This window comes from Oncorhynchus gorbuscha, linkage group LG12 (assembly GCF_021184085.1).
Source record: "Oncorhynchus gorbuscha isolate QuinsamMale2020 ecotype Even-year linkage group LG12, OgorEven_v1.0, whole genome shotgun sequence".
Classification (NCBI taxonomy): domain Eukaryota; kingdom Metazoa; phylum Chordata; class Actinopteri; order Salmoniformes; family Salmonidae; genus Oncorhynchus; species Oncorhynchus gorbuscha.
The window spans coordinates 59,537,052-59,550,478 of NC_060184.1; the positions used below are offsets into that span (position 1 = coordinate 59,537,052).

General features: G+C 40.4%; 2 protein-coding genes across 2 annotated transcripts; both read right to left on the reverse strand.

Moving 5' to 3' along the window:
- Positions 1-1,490: 1,490 nt before the first annotated feature.
- Positions 1,491-4,277, reverse strand: eif1b (eukaryotic translation initiation factor 1B). The gene is made up of 4 exons (XM_046292477.1): positions 4,076-4,277; positions 3,382-3,545; positions 2,617-2,718; positions 1,491-1,674 (listed from the first exon to the last, which is right to left on the reverse strand). Exons 1-4 carry the CDS (start codon positions 4,104-4,106, stop codon positions 1,630-1,632), a joined length of 342 nt encoding a protein of 113 aa, XP_046148433.1. The 5' UTR covers positions 4,107-4,277; the 3' UTR covers positions 1,491-1,629.
- A 144-nt stretch (positions 4,278-4,421) lies between these two features.
- LOC123991175 (putative ferric-chelate reductase 1) lies at positions 4,422-12,662 on the reverse strand. The gene is made up of 16 exons (XM_046292475.1): positions 12,640-12,662; positions 11,961-12,144; positions 11,644-11,777; positions 10,192-10,289; positions 9,893-10,052; positions 9,527-9,721; positions 9,171-9,272; positions 8,805-8,949; positions 7,527-7,634; positions 7,292-7,404; positions 5,846-5,932; positions 5,551-5,642; positions 5,396-5,454; positions 5,136-5,273; positions 4,884-4,909; positions 4,422-4,761 (listed from the first exon to the last, which is right to left on the reverse strand). Exons 2-16 carry the CDS (start codon positions 12,142-12,144, stop codon positions 4,672-4,674), a joined length of 1,731 nt encoding a protein of 576 aa, XP_046148431.1. The 5' UTR covers positions 12,640-12,662; the 3' UTR covers positions 4,422-4,671.
- Between the last annotated feature and the right edge of the window lie 765 nt (positions 12,663-13,427).

The window sequence follows — 13,427 nt, forward strand, 5'->3', positions numbered from 1 at the left end:
AATTGAGATTAGGCACTAGAGATTAAGATGAGAAAGGTGATCAAATGCCCTGGGATTTTATCCTGTAATCCTGAATGTCAGACATCAAACCCCCCCCCAAAAAAAAAGGTAGCCTGGTAACCCAAAATAAACTGCTCACATTCTGTTGTGAAGTAAAACAAAAGGCAAACATAACATTTCAGTTTGGTTCCAAGCTATGACCAATTCCAATAGTATCAAAGTATGCTAGTGATTTGTCTTGAACAACTACCAAGTAACAAGTGATGGGTCGTTCGTAAACGACCGGCTTTTTGGTGAATCACATTTGTGAAAAAGCCATTCATTTGGCATACTGTTGCTACTGCTTTTAGAGTTCCAGACAATTATCTGCAGATAAATTATATAAACATCCTCTGAAGATTGTAATTCCTCACTGCAGGAGCAACAGTGAGGAGACATTTTCAGGTCCACACACATTATTCAACTTTGTAGATTAGCCATTTTATCAGTTTGAGGTAGTTTTATCAGTTTGAGGTAGTTTTAAGCGCTACTGAACAAAGAGCCATTTGGGAGACAATTGAAATGCTCTTTTAGATGAACAGAGCCAAATAAGCAGGCTCACTGAAAAGACCTGAAACGCCAATCACTACCACTAACTTCCCATCACCAAATCGATACAACTTGGTCCCTTATTCAGATGATCACCTGTGCATAGTTCTCCATCTTGGGAGAGTGATAGTTTAGATAAGTATTTTCTTTGAGGCAAAAAAACACAATGATCTCCCTAATATCATAAATACAGTTTAAACGGATTACATTTTTCGGCCAAATATGAACGCAATGCACTCGTTAGGTTTGTCCACGGAAGAGACACAAGGGAGGCATCGATTGAGTCACTCACTTTTCCTTTGCTTGTTCGTACACCGAACACAGAACCTGATTACCCTGTGGCTCTCGCTTCGTGTGGGATTTGTAGAAATTAACAGTGCAGCTAGGGCCCTTCTGTTCTGCTGCAGACTCCCCAATATAGGCTGGTTAACGCTGCAGTGTTTAATCTGGTTTAACCAGGGTATCCAGAAAAAGCAGACAACACATCAAGCTCTGACTGACTAATAACATGACCAAGAGTATCCACCCATTACTCTACAGCTGTGCAGAAGGTCTGATAATCTAGGATATTGCATAGATGACAGGAAGTGGCTCAGTGGAATTTTGTACCTCTGATAAGACCGCTTCCTGACAACACCATTTTACATGCAGATGTTTCACTGGGCAGTGATGTTAAGAAAAACATCAGCCAGGTTACAGTCCAACACTGGACTCCTGTCAGACCCAATACCCATCTGTTACAGGCCACAATGGGCAAACACTGCATGCTTGGGTGTGCTGAAGGTAATGTTGCATACATACAGGACATTGGGAGTTCATTTACATTTTCAACAATTGTACATGTTTCTATAATCAGATCAGAGATGGAGGATAAGGTGTGAATAAGAGGCGAGATTGTGTTATGCGCTTTAAAAAATGTGACATTGTGTTTTTATTGCCTCAGAGTTTTACATCAGACATGCGGCTGAACTTTATTGGTCAATACATAACAGAAAAGTCTAAAAGCCGATGAGGACCTGGTCTTGAAGCAACAGCATTACTTTAAAATCCGTGGACCTTCAACTGCTCCTCCCTGACAATGCCGATCTGTGTGGGGGGGGGGGTAGACAAATTAGGCTACACAGTAACAGTAAGACCACAGGACACATTAACAATACAAACAAGAGCCAGTAGGTTACAGTCGATGTGACTACAGAGCCAAGAGTATGTGGGGGAAAAACCTAATATTAGCAGTTTTCAAACTTCATGGTAAAAACATCTATACATGACCGAGCTTCACAAATCGATTTTTCGATACTTCCAGATGATTTGGACAATGATACACGAAAAATTGTAATATCGGTCCTATGACTTGAGTGGGATTTGTGTCACAAATGCTAAAACTTTAGCAGGTGGAAACAGTGCCAGGGAAAATAAACCAAATCTTGGATTGCTGTCATACCTTGTCCGTAGACTGCTTACAGGGTAAGAAAACCAATTAATGATTTTATCATTTGGGTGAATTACCCCTTTAAGGATTCCAGCATTAAGTTTTTAATTTTTTAAATAATTTTTTTAATTTTACCTTTATTTAACCAGGCAAGTCAGTTAAGAACAAATTCTTATTTTCAATGACGGCCTGGGAACAGTGGGGGGGGTTTGAACTTGCAACCTTCCGGTTACTAGTCCAACGCTCTAACCACTAGGCTACGCTGCCGCCCACTGACAAGTTTCTGCACCACTGACAACCCTGTTTTTTAAAAAGAGGCTACCAGATTCTTTCTAGGTGAAGTTCTACCTCAGAATCAAAACATTGTCACAACTTTGATAATGCTCCACTACAGTTTGGTTTTTCTATTGGTTTTCTGTTAAGTATTCATTTTAGAGTATGCTTAAGTACTATAGAGTATGTGTGTGACCAAGTTGTGTGAAATGCAGCAAAGTATCTAACATCTGATTACTTGAAGGCATTTACTTATCCAGAGAGACTTACAATCAGTGCATTCAACAAGTGTAGGTAAAACAACCACACATCTGAAAGACGCTTACCTCCATGAGGAACTGGCAGATGTTTTTTCTCTGGTCTCCCTGCAGCTGGATGACCTCACCGTACTCAGGGTGTTCAATCACAGTACCATTGCAGGCAAATTTCTGTCAGGCAGAGACAACCCCAGTAAATCACATGATTAGCTTTGTGTAAATTAGCTGACATTGGCATGAAAAGTTGAAATAGTAAACACACACAGTCTTAGGTATTTGTTGTGTAACACATTCCAATTAGAGACATCTGAAAACATGACCAGTTAAATAATAGAAGACACAAGGAGAGGTTGAGAGGGGCATGTGGCCAAGTAACCTTCCCATTAGCATTCAGTGCAGGACAAGCCCAAAGCCCCTTTCAAGCACTAGCTAGCTACATCCTCGTGTGTGTGTGTGTGTGGGGGGTCCCCAGTAAATTCCCCAGTGATAACTGGTGGCTTATGGAATAAAACGGACCTATTGATGCTGCAAATAGATTTTCCACTCTGCAAAGGGTAATGGCCATAGGCCAAAGCGTTTCAGCATCATCATGCACTTTGAGTGTTGCTCGTCATCACAAAAGGACGTAAACAAAAAGTCCTGAAGCTAATCCCTGCCTACACATACCTCAATACTCCAGTATCTCTGCACATTTGGTACTGACAGTGTATATAGCTTCCTCGTTTTGTTTTCTTAGACTTTAAATGTTCAATATTTCACTAGGCTAGGGCTTGCAAGTTAAGATTCTTGTACATAAAAAAAAAAAACTTGAATACGTCTGGACCGCATCATCACCTTCTTGAAGGCCTTCACAAGCTTCTTCTTGTCGTAATCGGCCGCGATCCCTTGAACAGTGGTTAGGGTCTTGCGTCCGTTTCGTTGCTGTATCCTTATGTGGATTTTATCTTCTGTCCCTGCCGGGAGTAAATCGTCACCCTTGGTTGCATCAGCAAAGGGATCTGAAAAGAGAGGGGGGGGGAATCCTAAGCGTTTATTTAGCTACTCATGCAAAGCTAAATTCGGTGACGGGTGTCATCAAATATGCACTGTTAATAGCCCTAAAAAAACTAGAAATACCACTTTCTCTCGTCCTGGCTGGCTACTGTAATCTATTAGATGGTTAGGATTCAACGTTCACTAGGTGACTGGTCGTCTTGCCCCGTTTAGACACCCAACACGATAGAAGCTTAAACATGGATAACATCCCTAACCAACGTTAACGCGTAAGTTAATGACAGACCGTAGCTAACAGTTCAGCAGTTGCCATGGGAAGCTGGCCAGCCAACGTTAGCGCCAGCTTTTAACTATACAACTAGCTTACAATAATTTAGCCGGGCCATCGTATTTCATTAAGCTGTTTTACAAAACAGCCGTGGCTAAATTGTACCATGAAGTCAAGAATGGTCTAAATGTACATTTGCTAACGTTACTTGCTACTGTCAATTAACGTCAGCCTTTCTAGCTGGCTGGAATTTGCGCTTTAACTTACCAAAAGATTGGAGGTTCTGAATAGAGGACATGCGATATTAGGACGATAACTTTGTGGAGATGAAATATCTCGGCGATGTAATGCCGTGCCTATTTATACGAGTATTATTTAACAAAGTAGATCAAATAAAAAGGACAAAAGCAACCTGAGCGCACGCCTCGTATCCTTGACAAAATGGCTTCGAACAAAAAAGTATTCGAATCCGTTTGCTTTTGTTCGACTTCATCGTTGGTGCTAGCAAGACATCCACCACAATGACTCTGGACTCAATACTGCCATCCACCTTGTTGGAGGGACGTTGCCTAACCAGGAACTTTGGTGAAGATAAATAGGAAATGCATAGTTTGCACAATTGTTTATTACACATTTTGAACAATTACTTTATTATAAGTCACTGACAGTATTAATAATGATATACATGTAATGTAATTTAAACATTATGGTTGAAGTCAATTTAAAATACAGTTTTATCATCCAGTGTAAACAAGGTATCACAACCATTTTCGGTATGATTCTCAGAGCATAACGTTATAAAATTCTCAAATACAGTCAAAGTGAGCTATATTATAGGAATATGTCCATTGCTCAGCAGCTTTTCATGACATGGCAATTCCAACAAGTAGTGCTACCAAAAAGGCCATATTTCCTAGGAAAAACAGGACCAGTAGTAACAAAGCCTTGCATGCCTGTGGGGAGAAATGAAAAGTAAAATCACACCTTAACAGAATAGTTAAGAATGTATCACTTTACAAATCACTAATACATTAAGTATATTGAAAATGTGATTCAATGGTGGGATTCAGCTTACCGATTCAGAAGCACCCTCTTCGTTATCTAGAAAAAAGAAAAGTTAGTTTATGTAGTATTTTTAAAGAAAAGTGAAACCTGTACACTGCTGTTGCTGGTATTGGTTTGTATATTCAAGCTTATGCGTCGCCTATCGTCCATCAGAGCTTTAGACAAAGGCCAAGAGTCATATTTTTTATTGAGCAACCTAGTATTGTGGATAGCATTAAACGGGAATTTAACTAAGTGAAAATGTATATTTGTTTTCGCTCACCACTGCACTTGCAGCGCATGTGAACATCTAGCAGGATGTACAGTGTTGCCTCCCATCCAACAAAACCACCCATCACCTTCAGAAGCCACTTATCCTCAGAGCTGTCAATCAATGACAACCCAGTGAATATGGCCACCACTGGAAGAAAATGTGACCACAATTACTAACATGTCCATAGAGCAACAAACATTGACAAATACTGACTGAGAAAATAAACACTGTACTACGCAAATAAAAATATATTGATCACAATTCCTTACCAGCTAAAACTTTTATCGCCACTGCATTTAAAGCATGCGACCAATTAAAGAGGTATCGCCTGTGAAAAACACATTGATAAAATATGGCACTTTGTTTATAGACAATTACACATACGCAAACGCCCATACAGGAGGTACGATTATAGATCCCTTACCAGCGATGGTGAGGTCCACATCGGAACATTGCAACGATCGGCTGGAAGAAGGCCAGAATCACCACGACCCCGCCCAACACAGGATGGGCTCCCTATGAAAACACTGGCCTCATAAAGTGTCTAGTAACCATTTCAATTATCTGAGCCTTCCATAATGAAGTAGGTTTGTTTGAGTAAGAAAACTGTAGGCTAGCCAGCATTAGTCAACTTTATTCAGAAGAAATTGGCTATTAAAAGACTGACGTTGGTTTTAATAATAAATGTATAGGCGCAATAAAAAGGTTTGATTACATACCCCACTCCAGCCTCTAACATGTGAGAAGGACAAAATGAAGGCAATGATGGTGGCAGCAACAGTTAGTGTCATAAGAAACACGTGTACCTGATGAGCATAAAAGCCAAGAGGACATAATGTGGCATCATTATTTAGTACTAAGAACTTTCTACCTAATACAATATAGACCAGGAGTTCTTAAACTTTATCAACTCCAATGAGAAATGTACCATCCTCCCGTGATGCAAATAGTCTTCCAACAAGCCAAATTAAGGCAAGGCGCGACAGGGTGAAATTACATTTTTGCATTAGTCCTTTAATATTAGAAAACAAAATCAAACTTGATGCAAACTCTTTTTCTGTTTTATCATACTGTTAATGTTGTCAATTTGAATGTGGTTCAAATTCATATCTATAATTTCAAAGCTCACTACATTAAATCACAATCTAAAAGCCCATTTCATAGAGAACGTTACAAACTAATATCTACGCAGTAACTTACTTTGATGGTTATATATATATATATAAACACACACACACTTGTGATTGATTGGCTAAATTCGGCAGAGTTGTCTTTAATTGCCATTTTCCCGAAAGTTGGACTGTTCAACTAATTTCTCATCTATCGTCATTCAAAGTGTGGTTATATTAGATAATCTTTGTACACGTTGAGAATATACTGATGTGGCAATTTTTTTTATTCTAGATAACATTTTAATTTTAAAAAATGCACTTCACGTACATGTGTTTAGTATTTTGCATTGAAAGATTAAGTTACACCAAGTATACCAAACATTAGGAACACCTTCCTAATATGGAGTTGTGCTTTTTGTCTCAAAACAGCCCCAGTTCATCGGGGCATGGACTCTTACAAAGTGTCGAAAGTGTTCCAAAGGGATGCTGGCCCATGTTGACTACAATGCTTCCCATAGTTGTCTGGTTGGTGGCTCATTCTTGATACACACGGGAAACTGTTGAGCGTGAAAAACCCAGCAGTGTAGCAGTTCTTGACACACCGATGCACCTGCCATCTACTACCATACCCTGTTCAAAGGCACTTGCCTTACCCATTCACCTCCTGAATGGCATACAATCCATGTCTTAATTGCCTCCTTTATCCTATCCTGCCCCCCACCAGGGTGTGGTGCCTCACCTTAAAAACAATATAGATGTATTCTCATAACTACGACACACCTCACATGCCTAGGGCCCACATCCTGACCCATAGGCAAAGAGACCATTATCTAGACGTGCCAATGTGATAGATGTCAATGTGCTGGCTTAATATAGCTTCAGATGTCTGCGACAGAGTTCCAGGATCTCAGCCTCGCAAACACACATGACAGCCCGCTTGGTAAAAGGTACCAATTCGATTGCAGTGGGGTGGAGACATTTCAATCTAAGGCGGGAGATTACAATCAAACGCCATTATACTGTATCCAATATGTTAATGTAACAGAAACTCACCAGAAACCAAACATTGTGCCAACATTCCTCCCCATTGGCCACATCTTTGAGATACCTGGCTGTGATCATCCCTAGACTACCTGTGGTCATCCATGCTATCAACATCAGGGCACCTGAAGCGCAACAGGATAACCAGTCATCAATACACTAGTATCTGTAGTTATAATTAGTACATTACAATAACGTTTGAGGTTATGCATGCAAAGTCTACTCAATAGGACAACAGTAACATTACCATGTGCTTTGATAATAGGAGGTTGGATTGAATTGGTGATGCCCTGAGGTCTTGAAATATCCATCTTAGTGTCACTGAGGAAGGTGCTTGTATGATGCCCAATTTCCCCTGTAAAAGTCAACCAAAAAGAGAAATAGGATAACCTTAGTTCAGCATTCATGTGTGTCCTATGTTGGCTTGACGTCATCAGTACCACGTCCAAAATATTATAATTAAGCAATAAGGCCTTAGGGGGTTGTGGTACATGTGCCTTCGGGAAGGTATTCAGACACCTTGACTCAGGTTCCAGCCTTACTCTAAAATGTATTCATTTGTTCCCCCCCACAATGTGACACTTGCCATTCAGTCCAAAGAGTTCCATCTTGGTTTCATCACACCAGAGAATCTTGTTTCTCATGGCCTGAGTCTTTTAGGTGCGTTTTAGCAAACTCCAAGTGGTCTGTTATCTGCCTTTTACTGAAGAGTGGCTTCCATCTGGTCACGCTACCATAAAGGCCTGATTGGTGGAGTGCTGCAGAGATGGTTGTCCTTCTCTACAGAGGAACTCTAGAGCTCAGTCAGAGTCACCATAGGGATCTTGGTCACCTCCCTGACCAAGGCCCTTCTCCTCCGATCGCTCAGTTTGGCCGGGCGGCCAGCTCTAGGAAGAATCTTGGTGGTTCCAAACTTCTTCCATTTCAGAATGATGGCAACCACTGTGTTCTTGGGGACCTTCAGTGCTGCAAACATTTTTTAGTACCCTTCCCCAGATCTGTGTCTCGACACAAGCCTGTCTAGGAGCTCGACGGACAATTCCTTCTTACTCATGGTTTGGGTTTTGCACCAATATGCACTGTCAACTGTGGGACCTTGATTTAGAAAGCAACACACCCGTCTAGATCATGTCCAATCAACTGAATTTACCACAAGTGGCCTCCAATCAAGTTGCAAAAACATCAAGGATGAGCAATAGAAACAGGATGCACCAGAGCTCAATTTCAAGTCTCATAGCAAAGGGTCTGAATACTTATGTTTTTCACTTAATACATTTGCTAACATTTCCAAAAACCTGTTTTCGCTCTGTTATTATGGGTTAGTGTGTAGATTGATAAGGAAAAATAATTAAATACATTTTAGAATTAGGCTGTAACATTACAAAATGTGATGGAAGGGGTCTGAATACTTTCCGAATGTACTGTACCAGGGCTAAAGGCTAGTCTTCTGCACAACAAGGCAGAATACCTCATACGCTACCATTACTGGTGCTACCTTAGTGTAAGATTTGGTCTCATACGCTACCATTACTAGTTGGTCCGTGAGCAAACATGAGGTAGTAGGGGGAACTGGACCGTACCGATCGCGGAATTGAGATGGGGTTCCTAGTCGTGAAGGAACAGCTAATGATATCATCCTTCATTGAGGATTTAACATCAGAAACATTTCCCTACAAAATGACAAAGAAACATTTGCATCATTACCGATTGTTTTAGGATTTATTAAGCATCAGGGTTGTGGTCAATTCCATTTAGATTCAGTCAAGTCAGGAAGTAAACTGAAATGTCAGTCCCAATCACTGGAATGGACCCCTAACCCTATTAAGCGTTATGTAAACACCTACGCTATTCATGTCATAATAACAAGCGAGCGTGAGAGGAGTGCAATTACCAGAGGAACTATGTCCGGCCGCCTTCTTCCTGTTGAATAGGCATGTTGCAATTGGATGATCCCGTTACTGTCCCGGCCACAAATAAAGATATCATCATTTCCCTTATGGGAAGATGAGAGGAACACAGTCACATCTGTTGAATTTGCTCATTCAAATTGTAGTGACATTCAGTCCAGTTACTTTTATATAAATGAAAAAGGAACAAGTTTAGTTTGAAAATTGTTTAAGGGATAGCCTGGTTAGAGATCTGCTAGCCCAGTCTTGCCAACTCCTAATGGGCATTGTCATGCCAAACATGTTTGACCATTAGGAGTACCAGGCTAGATGAGGGCAGGTTCAAGGCAGTGAGCGTTACCATCATCTGGTCATCTGAGAAGCCGATGGCGATGTAGCCATCTGAAGGGCCGGTCATTTCCAAATGGATGGCTGTATCCCTGATAGAGGTCATAGCAGATAGGAAGTAACAGTCTGGGCTGACCCCAGGGTCACAGTTCAGAGGTTGCCTGAAACAGACCTTACTGCTGCCACATCCAGCACTCGAGATGGACAACTGTTGCAAACAAAATCAATCTTACTGTAAAGCACTTGGGACAACTGATGTAAAGTGCTTAGAAATATATACACGTTTGAAAATCTAATATGGCAATATTGTCAGAGAGTCAGTTACTTGTGATACATTAAGACAGATGTTTCAAATACCATTATCCAACACCATACGTACTGAGGATTGCGATGGAAATACTGCTGTAGATGAGGCGGAGGTGGTCGAGGTGATGGGTATGGATGTGCTGTTAGCTGGTGTTGCAGCAGTGCCACTGAACGTGACTGGATAACTTGTCACGCCAACCCAGAAGGTGGAGAAATCTATTACAAAGGATGCACTGGTAGAACAAATTGTTAATGTAATAGCATCAAGGGCTGTTTTCCCAGACTCATGTTCAATGGTGGTTCTCCAGTCATTGATCTGAGGGTATAAGTACTGAACATTCTGGTTCAGGAGCTACAGGATGGATGAATCACCTGAATTGGATAGAGTTAAAGCCATATGATGTGGGGGCCCTCCATGTTCCCTGGATGGATAATTTAGCTGATGCTGATGTGTGAGAAACTGCAGACTTCTGGGAACAGGAACAAAATGATCCATGAACATTTAGTTAGGCTTTATTCCGACGCAGCAGGGTGATTCCACACCAGGAAGGCCTAAAAATCCTGTCTGGTATCGCAGATTTTCTATGTGAGAATTACCAGAACTTTCTAGAAAGGATGTTTTATATTATTTTTGAATTTGTCTCAAACCATGATGAAAGTGGCCATTTTAGACCTATACATGCCTCCTGTAAGACCCTATGAATCATACATTACATAGACTTGGTGTCATTTTTTTTTACATTAACATGAATATATTTAACATTAAATATATATACCAAAAGATGCATGTCTAAAGAACAGCACACTTTCCATGGGACAACCACAGCAGGTTCAACTTGCCCGGCTCCCATTCTTTGTCCATCTTTCACCAACGTGGATGAACAAGAGCTCAGTTTTAGGCTTACTGGAATTCAATAAGCCTCGAGTTATTTTTTTAATTAAAAAATAAACATTGTTTAAAGGTCCCTGCTACTACTAGGTCTCAGAGTTTAACCTGGTCCGCACACACGCACGCGCGCACACACGCACGCACGCACGCACGCACGGTGCAACCTCTAAATTATGAGCACAACCAACAGTTAATGGAAGCACTGGTTAAAAGGGAACTCCCTCGGCTAGTGATTTGCTGAATGTGCGATCTTAAAGGAGGGCTGGGGTTAACAACCAATGTCAATTTATATCCATAAAACTGGCATCATCTTCAAAAGAGCCCACTGGAAATTTGAGCAATTTGAAGAAAATAATGTTTAAAAAATCTAATTTATATATTAAAAGGGTACTTGATATTCAGATTATTTTAAGTAAATTTATTCAATATGAAAAAGATTTGAATCTTGACATAATCCATATTTAGATCACTATGAGGAGTATAATGACACCAAGATAGCTGCATCATGTATGGTTCACCTATTTAAGGGTCTTACAGGAAGCATAATGATTTTCCCTCCAAAATATTGTAATAAATACATCCTCCCAAATTAAGTTCCTATGTGAAAATTTCCAGGCCAATCAGATGCCGCCGCCCCCCCACAAAAAAAAATTGCCTTCCTGGGCTCAAATGGCCCAAAACATATTTCATGAGCAAACTACATAATGTAGGCTAGTGGGTTTGGGGTAGCAGGAAGAGCCATGTGGGAACAGGATATTTGATCACTTTGTAAATAGAGTGTTTTACATCTCAAATACATTTAGGGCTATAAGATGATTAAAAAAACTACTCTTTCAATGTTATGTAATACTGTAGCTCTCATAACAGCAAAACAGGCTATAGGCCATGTGGGAAGACATAATTAAATTACACAATCTCTATGGGAAAAGACTCACAGGTTGTCCATTGCAGGTGAGGAGCTGGGCCTCTCCACCTGTTACAGTGAAGACTCCCAGAGGACTGCTTCCATTAACTGCTCTGGCTTGTAACATAAACCCAATGAATGGAGTGGAATCTGCCAGGAGCCAGACTGTTAACACAGTGTGTAGTTGATTTAAAACACCAGTTGCATCACCATAGAAAATGGAGACAGAGATTCAGTCCATATCTACTTTTAAAAGAAACCCCGCAACAGCCAAACCATAACATTAATAAAAACTATAGTGGGGAGTGTTCAAGATCACTGCATGAAAAATATGACATGACTTCTCACCTGTGATTTCATCGCCCTCCTTGAAGCTGGACCGGTCAGCGGTGACAGAGAATGGCGCAGGGCTCTGCTGTGCGGTTACGAAGTGTTGCGGTGCCATATCGTCACACGCCTCAGTCACCTCTCCGGAGCTGTAGCACCGCACGGCCCGCAGAACACACGCAATGATCAATATGTATCGATCCATCTAGATTAAATGAAACAGAAAAATAATTAAAAACAGGCTACTGATGGAGAGCGTGGCGTACCAGAGTCGACAAGTTAGGGAGTTTGGGTGAGGGCAGACTTTCTAGTTTAGTGCCTTGTTTGAAGTTAACGTTAAGACAGGGACTACCTCCCTTCTGGATACTAGTGTGACAAGTACGGCCGTTGCCTTAAGCACTTAACCCTGTGAGACCAAAGTGTTTTTACAACACAAAAATACAGCTAGTTCTGGCTCAGAACAGTTCGTTTCATAACTATGTATTTTCTACATAAACACTACATCTTATAGAAGACAACAGTGGCTACTATACATCTGGGTAAAGGACATTAATTATGTAATACAAGTAAACTGAGGATGCAACTTAATAGAAATACTTAATTGCGCAAAATAGATTGGTATTAGGTGATAAATCAAAAGCTCGCCTTTCAGACAGACACACTGCACAGGGAGTCTCCAACCCTGATCCTGGAAAGTTACCTTTCTGTCGGTTTTCACTCCAACCCCAGTTGTAAATAACCTGATTCATCTGATCAACCAGGTCATTATTACAATCAGGTGCGGTAGATTAGGGTTGGAGCAAAAACGTACTGCATGGTAGCTCTCCAGGAAGAAGATTGGAGAGCCCTGATATAGAACAATATGAAAACACCATTGTTGCTCTTTCTGGCTTGAGCAATTAAATAATCAGGCACACCTGAAGTGTTACCTACCATGCACAATTAAGCCAATAAAAATCAATACAATTTAAATACTTAAAGTAACTGTCAATTTTTCCCAGATTTCTATGAAATATATTACCTATAATTAATTACAATATGAGTGAAATAGTTTTTCTTCCAGAAAATGGTAATTATGTTAAAACGCAGCTTTTCTCTGTTGGAATGGTGTAGGCGTACCCCAACAACAGAATGGCATGGAATTATACCATCATTAAAATATAGATGTGAGTGGACCGCTGATTAGCCAGCTCAGCCAATATGACATGTTCTTTGAGGAAATAGCAAGCAGTTTTAAAACTGTTTGGATTGAGGTGTGGTTTTATAAGTGTTTTTTCGCTAATGTATGCTTTTGCCACAAATACAACAATAGGACAAGTCAACAACTTTATTTGGGTATGAGTTATATACAAAATTTTAACAGTGACATTTTAACTGGATATTTATTTTAATTTAACTGTTGCTAGTTGGGACTTATACACTGCTCAAAAAAATAAAGGGAACACTTAAACAACACAATGTAACTCCAAGTCAATCACACTTCTGTGA

Bases quoted from the DNA above. Each gene is read 5' to 3' on its own strand.
- eif1b (XM_046292477.1), bottom strand. From the start codon at position 4,106: ATGTCCTCTATTCAGAACCTCCAATCTTTTG. The intron at 3,546-4,075 runs GTAAGTTAAAGC...CTCTCTTTTCAG, and splicing joins TCAGAACCTCCAATCTTTTG to ATCCCTTTGCTGATGCAACC. The intron at 2,719-3,381 runs GTGATGATGCGG...TCTGCCTGACAG, and splicing joins TTGTGAAGGCCTTCAAGAAG to AAATTTGCCTGCAATGGTAC.
- LOC123991175 (XM_046292475.1), bottom strand. From the start codon at position 12,144: ATGGATCGATACATATTGATCATTGCGTGTGTTCTGCGGGCCGTGCGG. The intron at 10,290-11,643 runs GTGAGTCTTTTC...TCCTGTTCCCAG, and splicing joins TCACCTGCAATGGACAACCT to AAGTCTGCAGTTTCTCACAC. The intron at 9,273-9,526 runs GTAACGCTCACT...TCTTCCCATAAG, and splicing joins TCTCAGATGACCAGATGATG to GGAAATGATGATATCTTTAT.